The 16,905-nt window shown below is 42.7% G+C and overlaps 2 protein-coding genes across 4 annotated transcripts in view; one reads left to right on the forward strand and one right to left on the reverse strand.

The window, feature by feature from the left end:
- Positions 1-16,905, forward strand: part of LOC142385517 (NLR family CARD domain-containing protein 3-like) — a 369,716-nt gene that overhangs the window by 178,589 nt on the left and 174,222 nt on the right. The window lies entirely within an intron of this gene.
- Positions 14,327-16,265, reverse strand: LOC142385901 (protein NLRC3-like). The gene is made up of 4 exons (XM_075472585.1): positions 16,171-16,265; positions 15,801-16,008; positions 14,377-15,653; positions 14,327-14,341 (listed from the first exon to the last, which is right to left on the reverse strand). Exons 1-4 carry the CDS (start codon positions 16,171-16,173, stop codon positions 14,327-14,329), a joined length of 1,503 nt encoding a protein of 500 aa, XP_075328700.1. The 5' UTR covers positions 16,174-16,265.

The following is a 16,905-nucleotide window of genomic DNA, read 5'->3' on the forward strand; positions in this document are numbered from 1 at the left end:
ATTTAATGAATCATCATTTCATCAACTAAACCACTGAAGAAGAAAACAGACTTTACCATGAAGACCAGCACAACTTTCACATCATATTAATCTGAACAAACAACTAAAACATGGTGTCTGACCTCAGAGTCTTCAGTCCACAGTGAGGACTCTGCAGAAAGCTGTGCAGCTCCTTCTCTGCAGAGTCACTGATGGTGTTCCAGCTCAGGTCCAGTTCTGTCAGATGGGAGGGGTTGGACTTCAGAGCAGAGACCACAGAAGCACAGCTGATCTCTGACAAACTGCAGCTCCTCAATCTGAATAAAGAATAAAACATGTGAGCTGAAGCCAACAGGATGCAGGTTAAAACAGTCCAACAGAACAAGTGAAAAAGAGCTCTCATTAATATTAATGACAACATGCTGCTGCTTCAATAAAGACGGAGTGACTTCAGCTCTTAAACTCTGCCAGCTCCACCAGTGGCTCCATCCATACAAACTCATGTTGTGCAGCCAAATGATTCAAGTTTCAAAGAAAACAAACATGTCAGGAGGAACTTTGGAGCAAATGGGAACAAACTGATAGAAATGGAGATCAGGTTCACTGTTTTATTGAAGGTTAAAGGCACAAAAACATGGTGCAGTGATGTTTAATGGAATCATGGAATCAAACTTCTTTAAAGAGTCGACAGCAGCAGAACTTGTTACTGTGACTTGTTGTGTTTGAATATCTCAGTCAGTCCAAACATTACAGAGCCTTAGAAAAGTGTTGGAACCATCCAGAGGTGGACTGATTGATCAGTTTGGCTGATTAATGGATGCTGATGGACGCTTTGACTAACTATCAGAATCAGTGGAGTTTGAGGCTGATGGTTGGGAGACCTCCCCCATCTCCAGCAGGAAGCTACAAAGCTGAAGTCAAGGAGGAGTCAGAGTGGTAAGTTCAGTGTTTCCATTCAGTCTTTAACCCATTTAGGCCTAAGACGCCTGGAAAAGAATGCCTGTAAAACCTATGAGCTATTTCAGAAAGACCCCCTAAAACCTGAAGTTTTTCTGTAAATTCAGCAATTGTGTCAACGCCTACTAAATGATTGATTTCTCAGCCTCTGTAGCAGATAGAAACAAAAATCAAAAAGTATTTGAAAGCTTACACCTGTGGCTTTCTTTGGAAATTGAGTTTATTTACATACACCTTCATGAAAATAGAAAATGTAAAAAGTAAAGTGCAGGTCAGGAACAGCACTATTCTAAATAAAAAAACAGTAATAAAATAAAATAAAAAGTCAAGTGCAGGAACAGCGCTATTTTCAATTAGAAAACAGTAATAAAATAAAATAAAATTTAATTTTACATTTAAATTATTTATTTATCTATTTATTTTATCGCCAGTAATCTCTTCGTACTGGCAGCACAAGGAGTCCATACACATTCCAATAAACGTTTTCATCTCCGGCACAGTTACGTGTGACCACCTTGCCATCTTTGCTCGAGCTGGAGTCTGAAGTACCTGGTCACTGTATCTATTCGTCTCGGAAACGAGATGTGCCCAAAGCTCCACAGTAAAAATATGATTAAATGCCTGCAACAGTGTGACATCTGCAGGTAAATCGACTTTCACCCGGTTGAAATCTCTCCGTCGATTACGGTGGTAATTGTCAGTCTTCCACTCACATTCAAACCCTTCAAAATCATCCTCAAACATATGTGCTAGCCATAAATCTCCATCAATTGGGTCAGCATGTTCTTCAGCATCATCAAAGCCAAGAAACTCCTCATAATCGCTACTGTCTGTAATGTCTTCCCACTGAAAGTCCTCCATGCTTGGTTCGATGAAACTTAACTTTTTTTTTTTCTTCTCGATTTAACTTAACTTCAAAACAATGACACGAGGAACATGACGACACTCTCACGTGTCTATTATAATGCATTTAATTGGCGCAGAGGTCAATAATTGGTGCAAAACAACCTTATACATGAAAAAAGACGTGTACGCTTTCCCGGCCTTAAAGGTAGAATGACGCAACAGCGCCTCCGGCTTTAAAGGTAGAAATGCGGCAATGCTTTCCCGGCCTCAATGGGTTAAACATCACAGCTTCCATCAGAAGCCCCCTTCACACTGCGACCCGCTACCTTAGCGGGTCCAAATTGCACCTTCAACCCGCGTCGAGCAATGTGAACGCTTGGCGTGTTGGTGACCCGTGTCGCCTGAAGCCGAGTTCAGGGACCGTTGCCTAGTGGCAGAGCGTCACACGAAACACATAAAATGCTGGGCGTGTACAATGATGTAGGCACAAGCCATGCGTCGGAGGTAGGGTTAAATACACCTGTCTGCATCAAAATTTTCAAACAAACGATGGCGGGACACCTTGAGAACTTGTTTTTGCAATTGTATATGCAGTTCATGGAGATGTTACTTTACGGTGCGTCTTGCTGCGTGGGAAACCGCGCTCTCCCATCTTTCTCGCCAGCCCTTCCAGCAGAGGTCCATCTTTCACCGTCCCCGACATGTGGCGGTAAATAACGTCCTCTGCTCGGAGGCTGAGGAGCTCGCGGACCTCCTTGTCTCCCCAGTTGGCCATATTAAAAAATGTCTCGAACTTGATGTAGGCTAAAACAGAGTAAAACTTGTCCTCACCTGTCGCTGTTGTTCTGAGTCAGCTGTCCATTCTGTCTTTTAAACTCCTCACGTCACGCCCACGTCCGACCCGCGTCGATTGTGTTCACATCAAACTCGGCTCGGCAAAAAGACTAGGGTCCGACGCGGGTCGAAAGGCGAGTCGAGTTGACGCGGCAGACGGGTCCGCAATAGCGGACACGCTAAATTCGCTAATTAAACGCGGGTTATTCGGCAGTGTGAAAGGGGCTAGAGTCACATGATTTAGAAGCAGGCACGCAGCAGCTCAGCTTAGAGACTCATCTTCAGGAAATCCAAACACTGGACTAATGAGCAGATCAGTACAGATGCTCGCTACCAAAGCTGTTTCTCCATGGAGTTTAACTGGGCCAAAATATGAGTTTTTCCATCAGTTCAGACTGAAAGTCAAGTCTTATTCTTTAAAAATACATTTCATTCAAAGTTAAAACAGATGATTTTACTCTGATGTTATTTGATTGTAGATTATTTGCTGCATTTTTCATTTCAAATATTATTTTATGTGTTTTTCATGTTTGAATTCTTTTTCCTTCAGTTTCAGATTTTAATTTTCAGATTTTTCTGATTTTCAAAATTGAAATTTAGGAAACAAAATGACATTTTATAGATTTGACAGAAATGATACTATATTTACAGGCAGGGAACTGACCCCAGAGTCTCCTGTTTACAGTGTGGACTCCCAACACTCATGCTGCTTGATGTGTGTACTGAGAGTTAACGCGGGCTGGGTTTTAACAATGAACAACTTGTTTAACCCCTTGTGTTCGTCTCCATTTTAGGTTCACGAGCCGGGCCGTAACAGTGAACATTAGAGACTATGGGTTAACGGTGTTATTGGAGAAAAAAAGGGGATCACTTGTTACTTCTGGGCTCTCCTCTATGGAGGACTGAAACAGCCATAATCTGAAATATATACAAAATATATGAATAGTTCAATAAATTAGTTTGTAAGATGATGAATTCAACTAAAATAATAAGAAAAAACAGAATTTGTGCCTAAACAAAGATAAAGAATGTCATTTTTCTGCTTTAATTCTATTGTTGTTGGTTTAATTGTGTTAAAGGGGCACTAGGTAGCATTTTCACCTAAAATTATAGCCTTAAGGAGTTTACCAAAGGTTAAACAAGTCAATGGTAAGCGAATGAAGCCTGTCTCGCTCCCAACAGGGGTCTGTATGCTGAAAATCCCACATGTAACTTTGGCAGGAGCGACCCGCTTCTGAAGTGTCGTGATGCGCGAGAAGAGTCGTTTGTGTTTACGGCACTTAGCTAGGTACTGTATGCTAGCTGTAGTTGTAGCTATGTGTTCGCTTCCGTTGAAGAGGTAACACCAAGCGTTTCATATTCTGCCTTTCACAGACTGAATATGAAACGTTCGATGTTGGCACTTCCCATCTTTGTGAAATTTCTCCAAGCGTGATCTTGTTCATCTACCATAGTGATCTGCGTTTTAGATCGTAAAGAGACAGGTGATGACGGTGCTCTAATTCCTCCTGAGTTCGAGACGTAGCCTAGCTTCAGAAATACACGGACTGACCTGATTACAATAAGAATAGCGTTTTGATCCGAACAAGAATTGTTATCTACACATGAAAATGGATTCCTTTGTTCGGATTATGATTGTAATCGGAATAGTGTAGAGCTAGTCTGCGTTTATTGCGGCGTGTATGTTGGTAGTACCTGCGCGCATCTGTCTAAGATGTAACTTTTGTAAGTGTCTAATACAAAGGAATCCCTCCACGAATACACCATGATGAGGGAAGAATCCCATTCAAGATCAGCAACAGTCCATCCATACATCCATTATCTGCCGCTTGTCCGGGGATCGGGTCGCGGGGGCAGCAGCCTGAGCAGAGAAACCCAGACGAGCTGTCCCCGGCCACTTCCTCCAGCAACAGGATTATAGCATATTATCTTGAGTTCTCTCTTTAGAAAATCTCTGATTATAGTATCTTACGTGGGCAGTCTACACTTGTGAATCAGATGACCTAACTGCACTGACTAAATAACACAACGGCAGCATTCGCCACGATGTTTAGTTAGTGGATGTGTATAATACAAAGGTGGGCATTTTTACGACAGTGTAGAATTTCAGGTTGACCAGTAGAGATCGCTATACTGCTGCTAAACTACCTTGTATCCCTTTAATGTTGCTATTTATTTAGTTTGTGACTCAGTTTTGAATTGAATATATTTTTACAATTAGAATGTATTTATTTGTCTTATTTTGATTTATTATTCCTGTATTACTTCCCTTTGCAATGTTGATCTATTTAATCCCTCCAAATAATTTATTTCTTTATTTTATTTTGATTTCTCCACATTTTATGTTTTAATTCAGTTTTTGTGTTTGTTTGAAGAAAGAAATTAAAAATATTACAATTAGAATGAATTTCTTTAACTTTTGTGGGATTCTCTTATACATTCTGATAATGTTCTGTGCTTACGTGGTGAAATGAATACTTAAAGATCTGGAAACTGTCTGAGATCTTCTGATTACATCTTTAAAAGTATGGAAATAAATTCAAGTTCACTTCTGAAAATCCAAGTACGGTTTTATTTAGGGAACATTCTGGAAGCACTGAAACCACTTTAGCTGAAACCCCCAAAAATGAACCAACTCAACACGGTTAATGACAGTTTTATAAATTCTCTCATAATTTGATGCAGTTACATTTGGAATAATTAAGGTGGAATGAAAGTCAGTTCCCACTGAATCCCTCAGTTAAGTCCTGATGGACTGGAAAGGGTCAGAGGTAAAAATGGGTGCCTGATTATGTTGTAAAATGGGGGAACAAACAGCTCTATGACAATATTCTCAATCCAGAACCATCTTTAGAGGCCAGTTGTTGCCAGATTAAAATACACGTTGACTTGAAACTGCACAACACAATTGGCTGAACGGGTGTCACATTTTTCTGAATAGTGAATTTTTAAAGTTTTCAATAAATCTTTGTACAGAAAATATGTATCTATATTAGTGGTGGGCCGTTATCGGCGTTGACGTGCTGCGATAATTTGAGAGTCTTATCGGGCGATATAAAAAATATCGCCGTTAATCTATTCTCAAAGTTGGGTTGGGAACTGGGTCAAAATAGGTAAGCAAACTGTGATGACTTTTACCTTGATATTTTAGCTCGGGTGTAGGCCGATGTACTTTGTCTGCCGTTAGGTGTGATTAAAACAGAAGAACGCCACTTTGCAGAAGCCTGTGCTAGGCAGTTTATGGAGGTCGCTAATCTGTGGGGGATAGTTGACAAAATCTGCTCTGTAGGAACAGACAGCGCTCCTAATATGGTGGCCGCAGGGAGGATACTGCTCGTGTGTCGCAGCAGAGACGCACTGCACACAACGCTATCCCAACAGCAGCACCACCTGGCCCTCCCAACAAGTGCTGAATATAAGAAGTTGGCGAAGCTAGAGAAACTGCTGGAGCCATGCATGTGAATAAGCTGCTCTGCCTGCTGCGTGTACACCAAGAGCGACCTCGCTGGAGAAGCTTCGCTTGAGAATTTGCTTTGGTAGCTTTGGTAGCTCGTGACGTCACATTTAGAATGTTCAATTCTTAAAGGCCCCGCGGCTGTGCAGCACCCCCGCGGAAAAAAACATGAGGAAAGAGAGGGCAGGGACACGAATAAACGTGTTGTTATTTACAATTTGTTATTCAAGATATGCATCACGTTACAAATGATGTAAAACTACATTAGGTACACCTGAGAAGAGCAGGAATAGCAGAGGCAGCTGTGAAAAAGAAACTAAATCCGAAATAAATCCGAAATAAAACTTAATTGCAGTGAGAAAGGTATGCGTGGGGTTACTACACTATTGTATTGAAGCACTCGACACGGCAATTGCAACAGTCTCAGGATTAAACGACTATTGTTTGGATAGGAACTAAAGTTTACACGTCTGTTTCCCCGAACCCCGCGGATTGCCGGACCCCTGAATGAGCCATTTTAATCTAGATTAATCTAGATTAATTTCAAGATTTCAGTGAGATTAATCTAGATTAAAAAAATTAATCTATGCCCACCACTAATCTATATCCATTAGAATTTGAGAGTTATGCAGAAAAAGCAACATGAATAAGCTAGATGCCTTCAATGTGAACACCGAGGTGTTGAAACACTTAGTAATCTTCAGTTATAAACTGCCTCGATCTGGTGATACTAGATTCAGTTTTAAAGGAAATATGAGAGCATTTTAAATGAATAAAGATCATTCTTTTCCCTGTTCTCTGTCCTCACCTCACACTCCTCTGGCCCACCCGTCTCTTCTCCTCCCTCTTAGGGTCATTGATGATAATGGGGAGAGTGTTACACCAGCTTTTGTGTCTTTAGAGTCAGTTACTTTGTATGAAAATACGTTGCACACTTACAGTTGTCTTCTTTTAAGACAAAAAAAGAAGGAATAATGCCTTTTCCCTCCTCCTGATACCTTGTTTTTCTTGGAATGCTCTGATACAAACCAGAGAGAAGAACACATTGTTCAATGTCAGTGGATGAAGAAGGATGATTTTGTGCTGAAAACAATCAGAATTTGGACTAAAGCGTTGCCTTAGAAACAGAAATATGTTGCTTTCATGAAACAATTTAAGTTTCTTATTATTAGATGTGAGGTTGAAGAGATTGATTTGAGAAAAGAAATTGAGAGGGACGGAGGGTGGGTGACTGGAGCCTGAAGGCCAACATCTGTGCTGCTCCACCACGTTCCACTGGAGATCCAGTGGGAGAAATCTCAATGTCTGCTACCAAAGCTGAATGCTATCATTTTCATTCAGCTTCACATTCAGTCCCACATGGAAACGGAATTACTAATAAAGAATAAAAAGGAACTTGGTGGTTTGGTGGTAGCTTGGCATTCTCTCTGTGTGGCCTATAAACTTGGCGTTGTTATAAATTTGGAGTTATTGCAAGAAAACCTTTTTGCTGCAGGAATTTTCTACTTTTTTTTTAAAAGTATTTTTTGGGGCTTTTTATGCCTTTATGATAGGACAGTTGGAGAGAGACAGGAACAGGAAGCAGGGGGCAGAGAGAGGGGAAGGACACGCAGCACAGGGCTGCTTGGTGCGGGAGTCGAATCAGGGCCAGCTGCAGCGAGGACGGTAGCCTCTGTACATGGGGTGGCTGCTTAAACCACTACACCACCGACCGCCCCAGGACTTTTCTACTTTTAGCTAATTCATCATTTAAATAAATTAAGTGGAGCAAAAAGGTCCAAACTGAAAGTGATTTCCTTTCAGTTATTAGTGGGAGAAGCTTTTTGGCTGGATTTTGTCATCATGAATGAATCTGACTGAAGATAACTGCTGCTGTGATGAAAGCTGCTTTCTAACCAAGTCAAAGATTGTTCATTTCCAACAGTGTTGGAGGGGAGTTTGTTAGTATCAGCTGATTAACGGGCTTTTGGAGTTCTGCTGCTCCAAACTGTTGTTATTGTTTCAGACAGAAATATTCACCAACTCTGGAGCTCTAGAAGCATCAGCCAGTGATTCTAGATTTGTTTCTGTCTGACAGATTCACTGTGTTTTCTCATTATTTAATGAATCATCAATTCATCAACTAAACCACTGAAGAAGAAAACAGACTTTACCACGAAGACCAGCACAACTTTCACATCATATTAATCTGAACAAACAACTAAAACATGGTGTCTGACCTCAGAGTCTTCAGTCCACAGTGAGGACTCTGCAGAAAGCTGCGCAGCTTCTTCACTGGAGAGTCACTGATGCTGTTCTCACTCAGGTCCAGTTCTGTCAGATGGGAGGGGTTGGACTTCAGAGCAGAGACCACAGAAGCACAGCTGATCTCTGACAAACTGCAGTTCATCAATCTGAATAAAGAATAAAACATGTGAGCTGAAGCCAACAGGATGCAGGTTAAAACAGTCCAACAGAACAAGTGAAAAAGAGCTCTCATTAATATTAATGACAACATGCTGCTGCTTCAATAAAGACGGAGTGACTTCAGCTCTTAAACTCTGCCAGCTCCACCAGTGGCTCCATCCACACAAACTCATGTTTTGCAGCCAAATGATTCAAGTTTCAAAGAAAACAAACATGTCAGGAGGAACTTTGGAGCAAATGGGAACAAACTGATAGAAATGGAGATCAGGTTCACTGTTTTATTGAAGGTTAAAGGCACAAAAACATGGTGCAGTGATGTTTAATGGAATCATGGAATCAAACTTCTTTAAAGAGTCGACAGCAGCAGAACTTGTTACTGTGACTTGTTGTGTTTGAATATCTCAGTCAGTCCAAACATTACAGAGCCTTAGAAAAGTGTTGGAACCATCCAGAGGTGGACTGATTGATCAGTTTGGCTGATTAATGGATGCTGATGGACGCTTTGACTAACTATCAGAATCAGTGGAGTTTGAGGCTGATGGTTGGGAGACCTCCCCCATCTCCAGCAGGAAGCTACAAAGCTGAAGTCAAGGAGGAGTCAGAGTGGTAAGTTCAGTGTTTCCATTCAGTCTTTAAACATCACAGCTTCCATCAGAGTCACATGATTTAGAAGCAGACAGAAACACAGCCGGCAGCAGCTCCACTGAGAGACTCATCTTCAGGAAATCCAAACACTGGACTAATGAGCAGATCAGTACAGATGCTCGCTACCAAAGCTGTTTCTCCATGGAGTTTAACTGGGCCAAAATATGAGTTTTTCCATCAGTTGAAACTGAAAGTCAAGTCTTATTCTTTAAAAAGACGTTTCATTCAAAGTCATACAGATGATTTTAGTTTGAAGCTAAATTTGATTTGATATCAAATCTTCTCTTTTCTGTTATTCTTCATATTTTAGTGGCTGGCCTTCTCTTATATGCCGTGGTGTGCTGGGAGGCAACTTTAAGAGGAGAGATGTCAGCAGACTGGACAGGCTGCTGAGGAAAGCTGGCTCTGTGGCTGCTGCAGAGCTGGAGTCCTTAAAATCAGATGCAGAGAAAAGGACTCTGAACAAGCTGCTGTCCATCATGGACGATGAGCAACTGTGATCTGTGCTGAGTGCTGACAGAAACAGCTGACATTAACAAAGTGTGTCAGTGCTGCAGGTTATTTTAACCAGCACTCAAGGAAATATAGTGTGGAGGAGGTGTCTAAGAAAGGATTGCAGTTCCCACAGTCCCTGAAGGCAGCATAATGGGGGTCCCTTCAGCCTCCTCTGTTATTCTGTCAGTCAGGATTTAACACCCTGTCAGCTGACGTCCTGGCTCTCAAAGCAGGTCAGCAGCAAAAGTTTGAAAGTGAAAAAACGGATCAGAAGGTGGAAATAAGTTCAGAATCTGACAGAAAGTTTGAATCTGAAAACAGAAAACATCTCAAATATGAAGAAATGAGACTAAAGTGGAAATAAAAAAGCTGCTCACACACACTGACAACTTCCTTCCATCTGCTGCTACCTAGCAACAAGCAGGCTTTTGGAGTTTTGCTGCTCCAAACTGTTGTTATTGTTTCAGACAGAAATATTCACCAACTCTGGAGCGCTAGAAGCATCAGCCAGTGATTCTAGATTTGTTTCTGTCTGACAGATTCACTGTGTTTTCTCATTATTTAATGAATCACCATTTCATCAACTAAACCACTGAAGAAGAAAACAGACTTTACCATGAAGACCAGCACAACTTTCACATCATATTAATCTGAACAAACAACTAAAACATGGTGTCTGACCTCAGAGTCTTCAGTCCACAGTGAGGACTCTGCAGAAAGCTGCACAGCTCCTTCGCTGCAGAGTGACTGATGTTGTTCTCACTCAGGTCCAGTTCTGTCAGATGGGAGGGGTTGGACTTCAGAGCAGAGACCAGAGAAGCACAGCTGATCTTTGACAACCTGCAGCCCCTCAATCTGAATAAAGAATGAAACATGTGAGCTGAAGCCAGCAGGATGCAGGTTAAAACAGTCCAACAGAACAAGTGAAAAAGAGCTCTCATTAATATTAATGACAACATGCTGCTGCTTCAATAAAGACGGAGTGACTTCAGCTCTTAAACTCTGCCAGCTCCACCAGTGGCTCCATCCATACAAACTCATGTTGTGCAGCCAAATGATTCAAGTTTCAAAGAAAACAAACATGTCAGGAGGAACTTTGGAGCAAATGGGAACAAACTGATAGAAATGGAGATCAGGTTCACTGTTTTATTGAAGGTTAAAGGCACAAAAACATGGTGCAGTGATGTTTAATGGAATCATGGAATCAAACTTCTTTAAAGAGTCGACAGCAGCAGAACTTGTTACTGTGACTTGTTGTGTTTGAATATCTCAGTCAGTCCAAACATTACAGAGCCTTAGAAAAGTGTTGGAACTATCCAGAGGTGGACTGATTGATCAGTTTGGCTGATTAATGGATGCTGATGGACGCTTTGACTAACTATCAGAATCAGTGGAGTTTGAGGCTGATGGTTGGGAGACCTCCCCCATCTCCAGCAGGAAGCTACAAAGCTGAAGTCAAGGAGGAGTCAGAGTGTTAAGTTCAGTGTTTCCATTCAGTCTTTAAACATCACAGCTTCCATCAGAGTCACATGATTTAGAAGCAGACAGAAACACAGCCGGCAGCAGCTCAGCTTAGAGACTTATTTCAGGAAATCCAAACACTGGACCAATGAGCAGATCAGTACAGATGCTCGCTACCAAAGCAGAAACTAAAAGATGGATCTTCTGCTGTTATCGGCTCATCCTGTTTTGTTACTGATGATCTCAGCTCAGCAAAGAACACCATGTGAGCAAAGCATCTTCTCACACTGACAGTCAGCTGTTTTGCCGGAGTGAACAGGGCAGACCTCTAAATAAGGCATTATCTGTCTTCATTTCACCAATACTTTAAGACCAATGACTGAATGAACGCGTACTATTGCACTGTTAGCTCAGAGCTGCCATGTTGTTGTTATTTGGGGCTATTGGGGGCTTTCTATACACACGTCTAGTGGCGCGGCACGCGTCGATGATGTCATCCCACTGTATTGTGTAAGCCCGGTTCACTCCCGTTATATGGATATACGCGGATCTCGAGTGATATAAATAGTGTCCGAAGGACGCTGACTTTCACCAAACTGTTATCAGTGAGAAGATGAACGTATTTTATGCTAGAAATAAAGTTCAGGTTTAAAAAAACGAACTTCCCCTTTAAGGCCCTCGGCCTCTGGAGAAGTCACTCAACCTCCCTTCTTCATGCAAAGTTGAGTGTGTCATCACCCAGCAAGGATTGGCTCTTTTAGCCCTTCTGCCCTAAATTCCTCAGGTTTATCTTGTCTTTTTAATCCCCTTGGTCCCTCAATAAGCCTTTAAACTCCAACTTAGCATGTGGAAATATTTCATGTTCCTCTCCTCTAACCCTAGCCGAGCGGGGCTCTGTAGCTGCAGCCTTTGTGTGTCACTCTGCAGATCGCCATGCTTTCTGTAGGACTGACAGACCTTTCTTCCAAGAAATGAATACAGAAAGGACAACTTGTTTTTCTCTTATATTGACTCACTTTAAAAATTTTCCACAGAGAAGTACATTCCACGCGTCAATGATGTCATCCCACTGTATTGTCTATGCCCGGTTCCCTCCCGTTATAGAGTTTAAAAAGCTTAAACTGCACTTTGGTTATTTATTTATTTATTTTTAAAGTTTCATGTTCATGTTCAAAACGGACAGCAAAACTAAATCTACACTTCAGGACGTACTGTGATAGAAAAAATCTGATCCTTTATGCTCATATAATCATTTCTACTTCTGTGTAACTGCTTATGTTGACACATGCATGAGATTAATAGCTGCACTCGGGAGATCACCACTGTCCGCTCTAAGAACTGAGTGTCCCACAGCCTGGGCGGTATCAACACCATTATCTGCTCCCAGCAGGACAGAAGGAAATGTCTCATGCATAGATGCAAGCATCCGTCTTCTCTGCCCTATAAAAGCTTCCTGAGAGCTCTGCATCTCTGAACATTTGCATCACAGCTTCTGTATGTAAACGTTCCCTTACTGCAGGATAATTAATGTCCTCTGCTTTTGAATTTCAGACAGTATTCCTAAGTATTCTTATTCATGCTGACATACTGAAAACATGCAGTCATCATGACTCTGAGGAGTCTGGGGAGGAAATATCTGATAAAAACAGCAACATTTCTGTGGACTGTGGGGAGCTGCTTTTGGACAGCTTCTAGATTTAGTCTGATAAAAAGCTGTAAAATGTCCTTTTTTGTTCCATTTTAATATTAGGAGTCAGACTGGGTGAGCAGTACGACTTGCAGATCCTGATTTTAGTCATCTACAGACATCTGTTAATAAAAGTCACTTGGACATGATGTTTTCCCCATTGTGTTCAAACATGTCTTATTCACTTCCAGTAACACTTAGAAGGATTCTGTCTGTCTGGGAAATACATTCAGCTTCTGATTCACTAAAGGATTATGTGGCTTTGTGGCCCGTTAAATGGCAGCAAACCAGAGGCTGCACATCTGTCTAATTCACAAAGGGTCAGGTTCACCTCAAACCCAATAACCATACAGATATCATCACTGTGTTCCAGTGCAGTGTGTCCACATTTAAAGGAGGTTTGATGCTCACATTTAGAGGAAAAAACAGCTCATATTTCTGTAAAGTAGTTTACTTTGGGTATGTGATGGAGCTGTGTTTTAGGATAAATCTACAGGAATGGAAAGGAGTAAAAGAGCACTTTGGTATTTCTTTAAACTGTGTGCGTTATATTTCATTATCAGTTATTTAAGCCAGATAATCAAAAGGCAGAACAGATCAACCTGTTTCATTGATCAAGGTACCTGGAAGCTGTTTTTAATCCATTTAAGCCAGAATTATATCAGCTCTCAGCTGAAAAGGTCATGAATCCTTACCTGAGTTTTTTCAGTCTGCAGTTTGGACTCTTCAGTCCAGCAGAAAGCTGCTTCACTCCTGAATCCTGCAGGTTGTTGTTACTCAGGTCCAGTTCTGTCAGGCTGGAGGACTGGGAGCTGAGAGCTGAGGACAGAGCTGCACATCCTTCATCTGAGAGGTTACAGCCATCCAGTCTGAGGAGGAAATGAGATGGAAGGAAATAACTTGATCCAATAATCAATTAAACTACATTCGAATTTCATTAGTGGAAGAATTCTGTTTCCCTGTTCGTTTCTGTTTATACCTATATGGAAATAAAGTAAAAACATCAAATAAAAGAAGCTAAATAGAGTTGTTTTCTCTGTTAATAAGTCAAGAATGTATTTAAAAAGAAATATATCTGTGTTTGTACGTACAGAGCTTTGTTGGAGGCTTTGACCACTGGCAGCAGCCTCAGAAGAGCCTCCTCTGAAGCAGAGTATTTCTTCAGGTCAAACTCATCCAGATCTTTTCCTGATGACAGTAAGATGAAGACCAGAGCTGACCACTGAGCAGGAGACAGTTTATCTGTGGAGAGACTTCCTGAACTCAGGGCCTGTTGGATCTCCTCCACCAGAGAACGATCATTCAGTTCATTCAGACAGTGGAACAGATTGATGCTTCTCTCTGCAGACAGATTCTCACTGATCTTCTGCTTGATGTAATCGACTGTTTCCTGATTGGTCTGTGAGCTACTTCCTGTCTGTGTCAGCAGGCCTCGTAGGAGCCTCTGATTGGTCTGCAGGGAAAGACCCAGGAGGAAGCGGAGGACCAGGTCCAGGTGTCCATTTGGACTCTCTAAGGCCTTGTTCACAGCACTCTGATGGAGATGTTTTAGTTTTGGTTTCTTAAAAAATGAAGGCCTCTCAGGTCGTTCATCTTCTCCCATCAGGTTGACTCCAGAATTGATGAAGGTCAGATGCACATGAAGAGCAGCCAGAAACTCCTGAACACTCAGATGGATGAAGCAGAACACCTTCTCCTGGTACAGCCCTCTCTCCTCTCTAAAGATCTGTGTGAACACTCCTGAGTACACTGAGGCTGCTGAGATATCGATGCCACACTCTGTCAGGTCTGATTCATAGAAGATCAGGTTTCCTTTCTGCAGCTGCTTAAAAGCCAGTTTTCCCAGAGACTCAATCATCTCCCTGCTCTCTGGACTCCAGTGTGGATCTGTCTCAGCTCCTCCATCATACTTGAGCTTCTTCACTTTGGCCTGAACCACCAGGAAGCGGATGTACATCTCAGTCAGGGTGCTGGGCAGCTCTCCTCCCTCTCTGGTTTCCAACACATCCTCCAGAACTGTAGCAGTGATCCAGCAGAAGACTGGCATGTGGCACATGATGTGGAGGCTTCGGGATGTCTGGATGTGGGAGATGATCCTGCTGGCCTGCTCCTCATCTCTGAATCTCTTCCTGAAGTACTCCTCCTTCTGTGGGTCAGTGAACCCTCTGACCTCTGTCACCATGCCAACACAGTCAGGAGGGATCTGATTGGCTGCTGCAGGTCGTGTGGTTATCCAGAGGCGAGCAGAGGGAAGCAGCTTCCCCCTGATGAGGTTTGTCAGCAGCACATCCACTGAGGTGGGCTCTGTAGCATCAGTCAGGGGCTCCTCGCTGTGGAAGTCCAGAGGAAGTCGACACTCATCCAGACCGTCAAAGATGAACACAACCTGGAACTCTTCAAAGCTGCAGATTCCTGCTTTTTTAACTTCATTAAAGAAGTGATGAACAAGTTCCACCAAGCTGAACTTTCTCTCTTTCAACACATTCAGCTCTCTGAAAGTGAATGGAAACATGAGCTGGATGTCCTGGTTGGCTTTGCCTTCAGCCCAGTCCAAAGTGAACTTCTGTGTTAAGACTGTTTTCCCAATGCCAGCCACTCCCTTTGTCATCACTGCTCTGATTGGTTCATCTCTTCCAGGTGGGCCTTTAAAGATGTCTTCTTGTCTGATGGATGTTTCTGCTCTGCCTGCTTTCCTGGATGCTGCTTCAATCTGTCTGACCTCATGTTCATCATTGACCTCTCCGGTCCCTCCCTCTGTGATGTAGAGCTCTGTGTAGATCTGATTCAGAAGGGTTGGCTTTCCTGCTTTAGGAATCCCCTCAAACACACACTGGAACTTCTTCTTCAGAGCAGATTTAACTTTACGTCCACAAACTGCAGCAAAAAGCTCTGAATAAAGACAAGAAATAACATCAGTAAACAGACATGTAAACCCTGTACAGAATGAGTATCTGAACATCTGCTGTTCTGTGTGCTGAGACATCAGTAAATGTGTCGTTTATCCAGCAGGTTAAATCTTTAGAGGAATCCTCTTACTGCTCTGCAGACGGTCAGCCAGCTCCTCCTGCTTCATTCTCCTCAGGAAGTGAACTGTGATCTTCACTAATGCCTCTCTGCTGCTCCTCTGCTCTTCATCCTCACCCTCCCTCTGACTCTCTAAGCATTCTGGGTAATCTGGACTCAGAACCTTCTGCATCTTCTTCAGTTCCTCCTTCACAAAAGTGAGCATGTTGTCCTCCAGCAGCTGGAACAGAAAACTATATGAATGAGCCAATCCGACTGAAACCATGGAGCCAAACATCAGATCCATGTTAGACACACTGACAACCCACTGGTCTACAGAGTGCAGCATGGAGATGGCTGTGAGCAGAACAGATGGGAAAGTAGTTGTTGTGCATGTACAGACCATAAATATGGAGTCCAGCTGTGTTTGGTGCTGCTGGGCAGACGGACCACTGGGACCCTCTGAGCTCTGCTGGTCCACTCTGTGGAGGAATCATGAAGAATGAGCTCACATTCTGTCTGTCCACACAGAGACCAACACAAGGTGAAGCTCCATGAAGGGATGTGTGGGTGTGAGCAGTGAATCAGAGGACTCCCTGTAGTGGGAAAGCTTTACTGGTCCTGCTGATCCCACTGAGAACCAACAGCTCAGTCTGCAGCTGCTTGGAGCTTTCAGCTCACTTTGGTTGGGTCCCAGCAGCTCTCACCAACGCCTTCAGAAAGCTTTCCCTCCCTGCTGAAGTGCCCTGGAGCAAGGCAGCCGGAGCCAGTGTGTGCTGGGATCAGACTGGTTGTACTGGGCAGCTCCCAGTGTGAAGGCCTCAGACGATGACTGTACAACATCATCTGATGATAGTTTCCCAAAGACGGGAGACAAACTTTCATTGTAGCTTCCAAAGCTGTGTTTAGTTCAGTGGAAGAAGCAGAGTTCCTGTCTGTTTACCAAGTTTCATTTCAACCTCTCAGGACAAACTTTTGTTCTGTAGCTCACTAATTTGATCTTCTCAAAGCTTTAAGCAGCTAACCAGCACCCTGCTGACTGTTCCTCTGCTGAACCTGGAACACATCACACCTCCATCAGCTCCATGTGTTCCAGACGTTCAGGTTTTAATTCTAAATAAATCTGTCTGTCCTCCGC

The sequence above is a fragment of the Odontesthes bonariensis genome, chromosome 8, assembly GCF_027942865.1.
Source record: "Odontesthes bonariensis isolate fOdoBon6 chromosome 8, fOdoBon6.hap1, whole genome shotgun sequence".
NCBI lineage: Eukaryota > Metazoa > Chordata > Actinopteri > Atheriniformes > Atherinopsidae > Odontesthes > Odontesthes bonariensis.

Coding starts and splice junctions, on each gene's coding strand:
- LOC142385901 (XM_075472585.1), bottom strand. Junction 15,654..15,800: donor GGCTGACCGTCTGCAGAGCA/GTAAGAGGATTC, acceptor GTCTTTATTCAG/AGCTTTTTGCTGCAGTTTGT.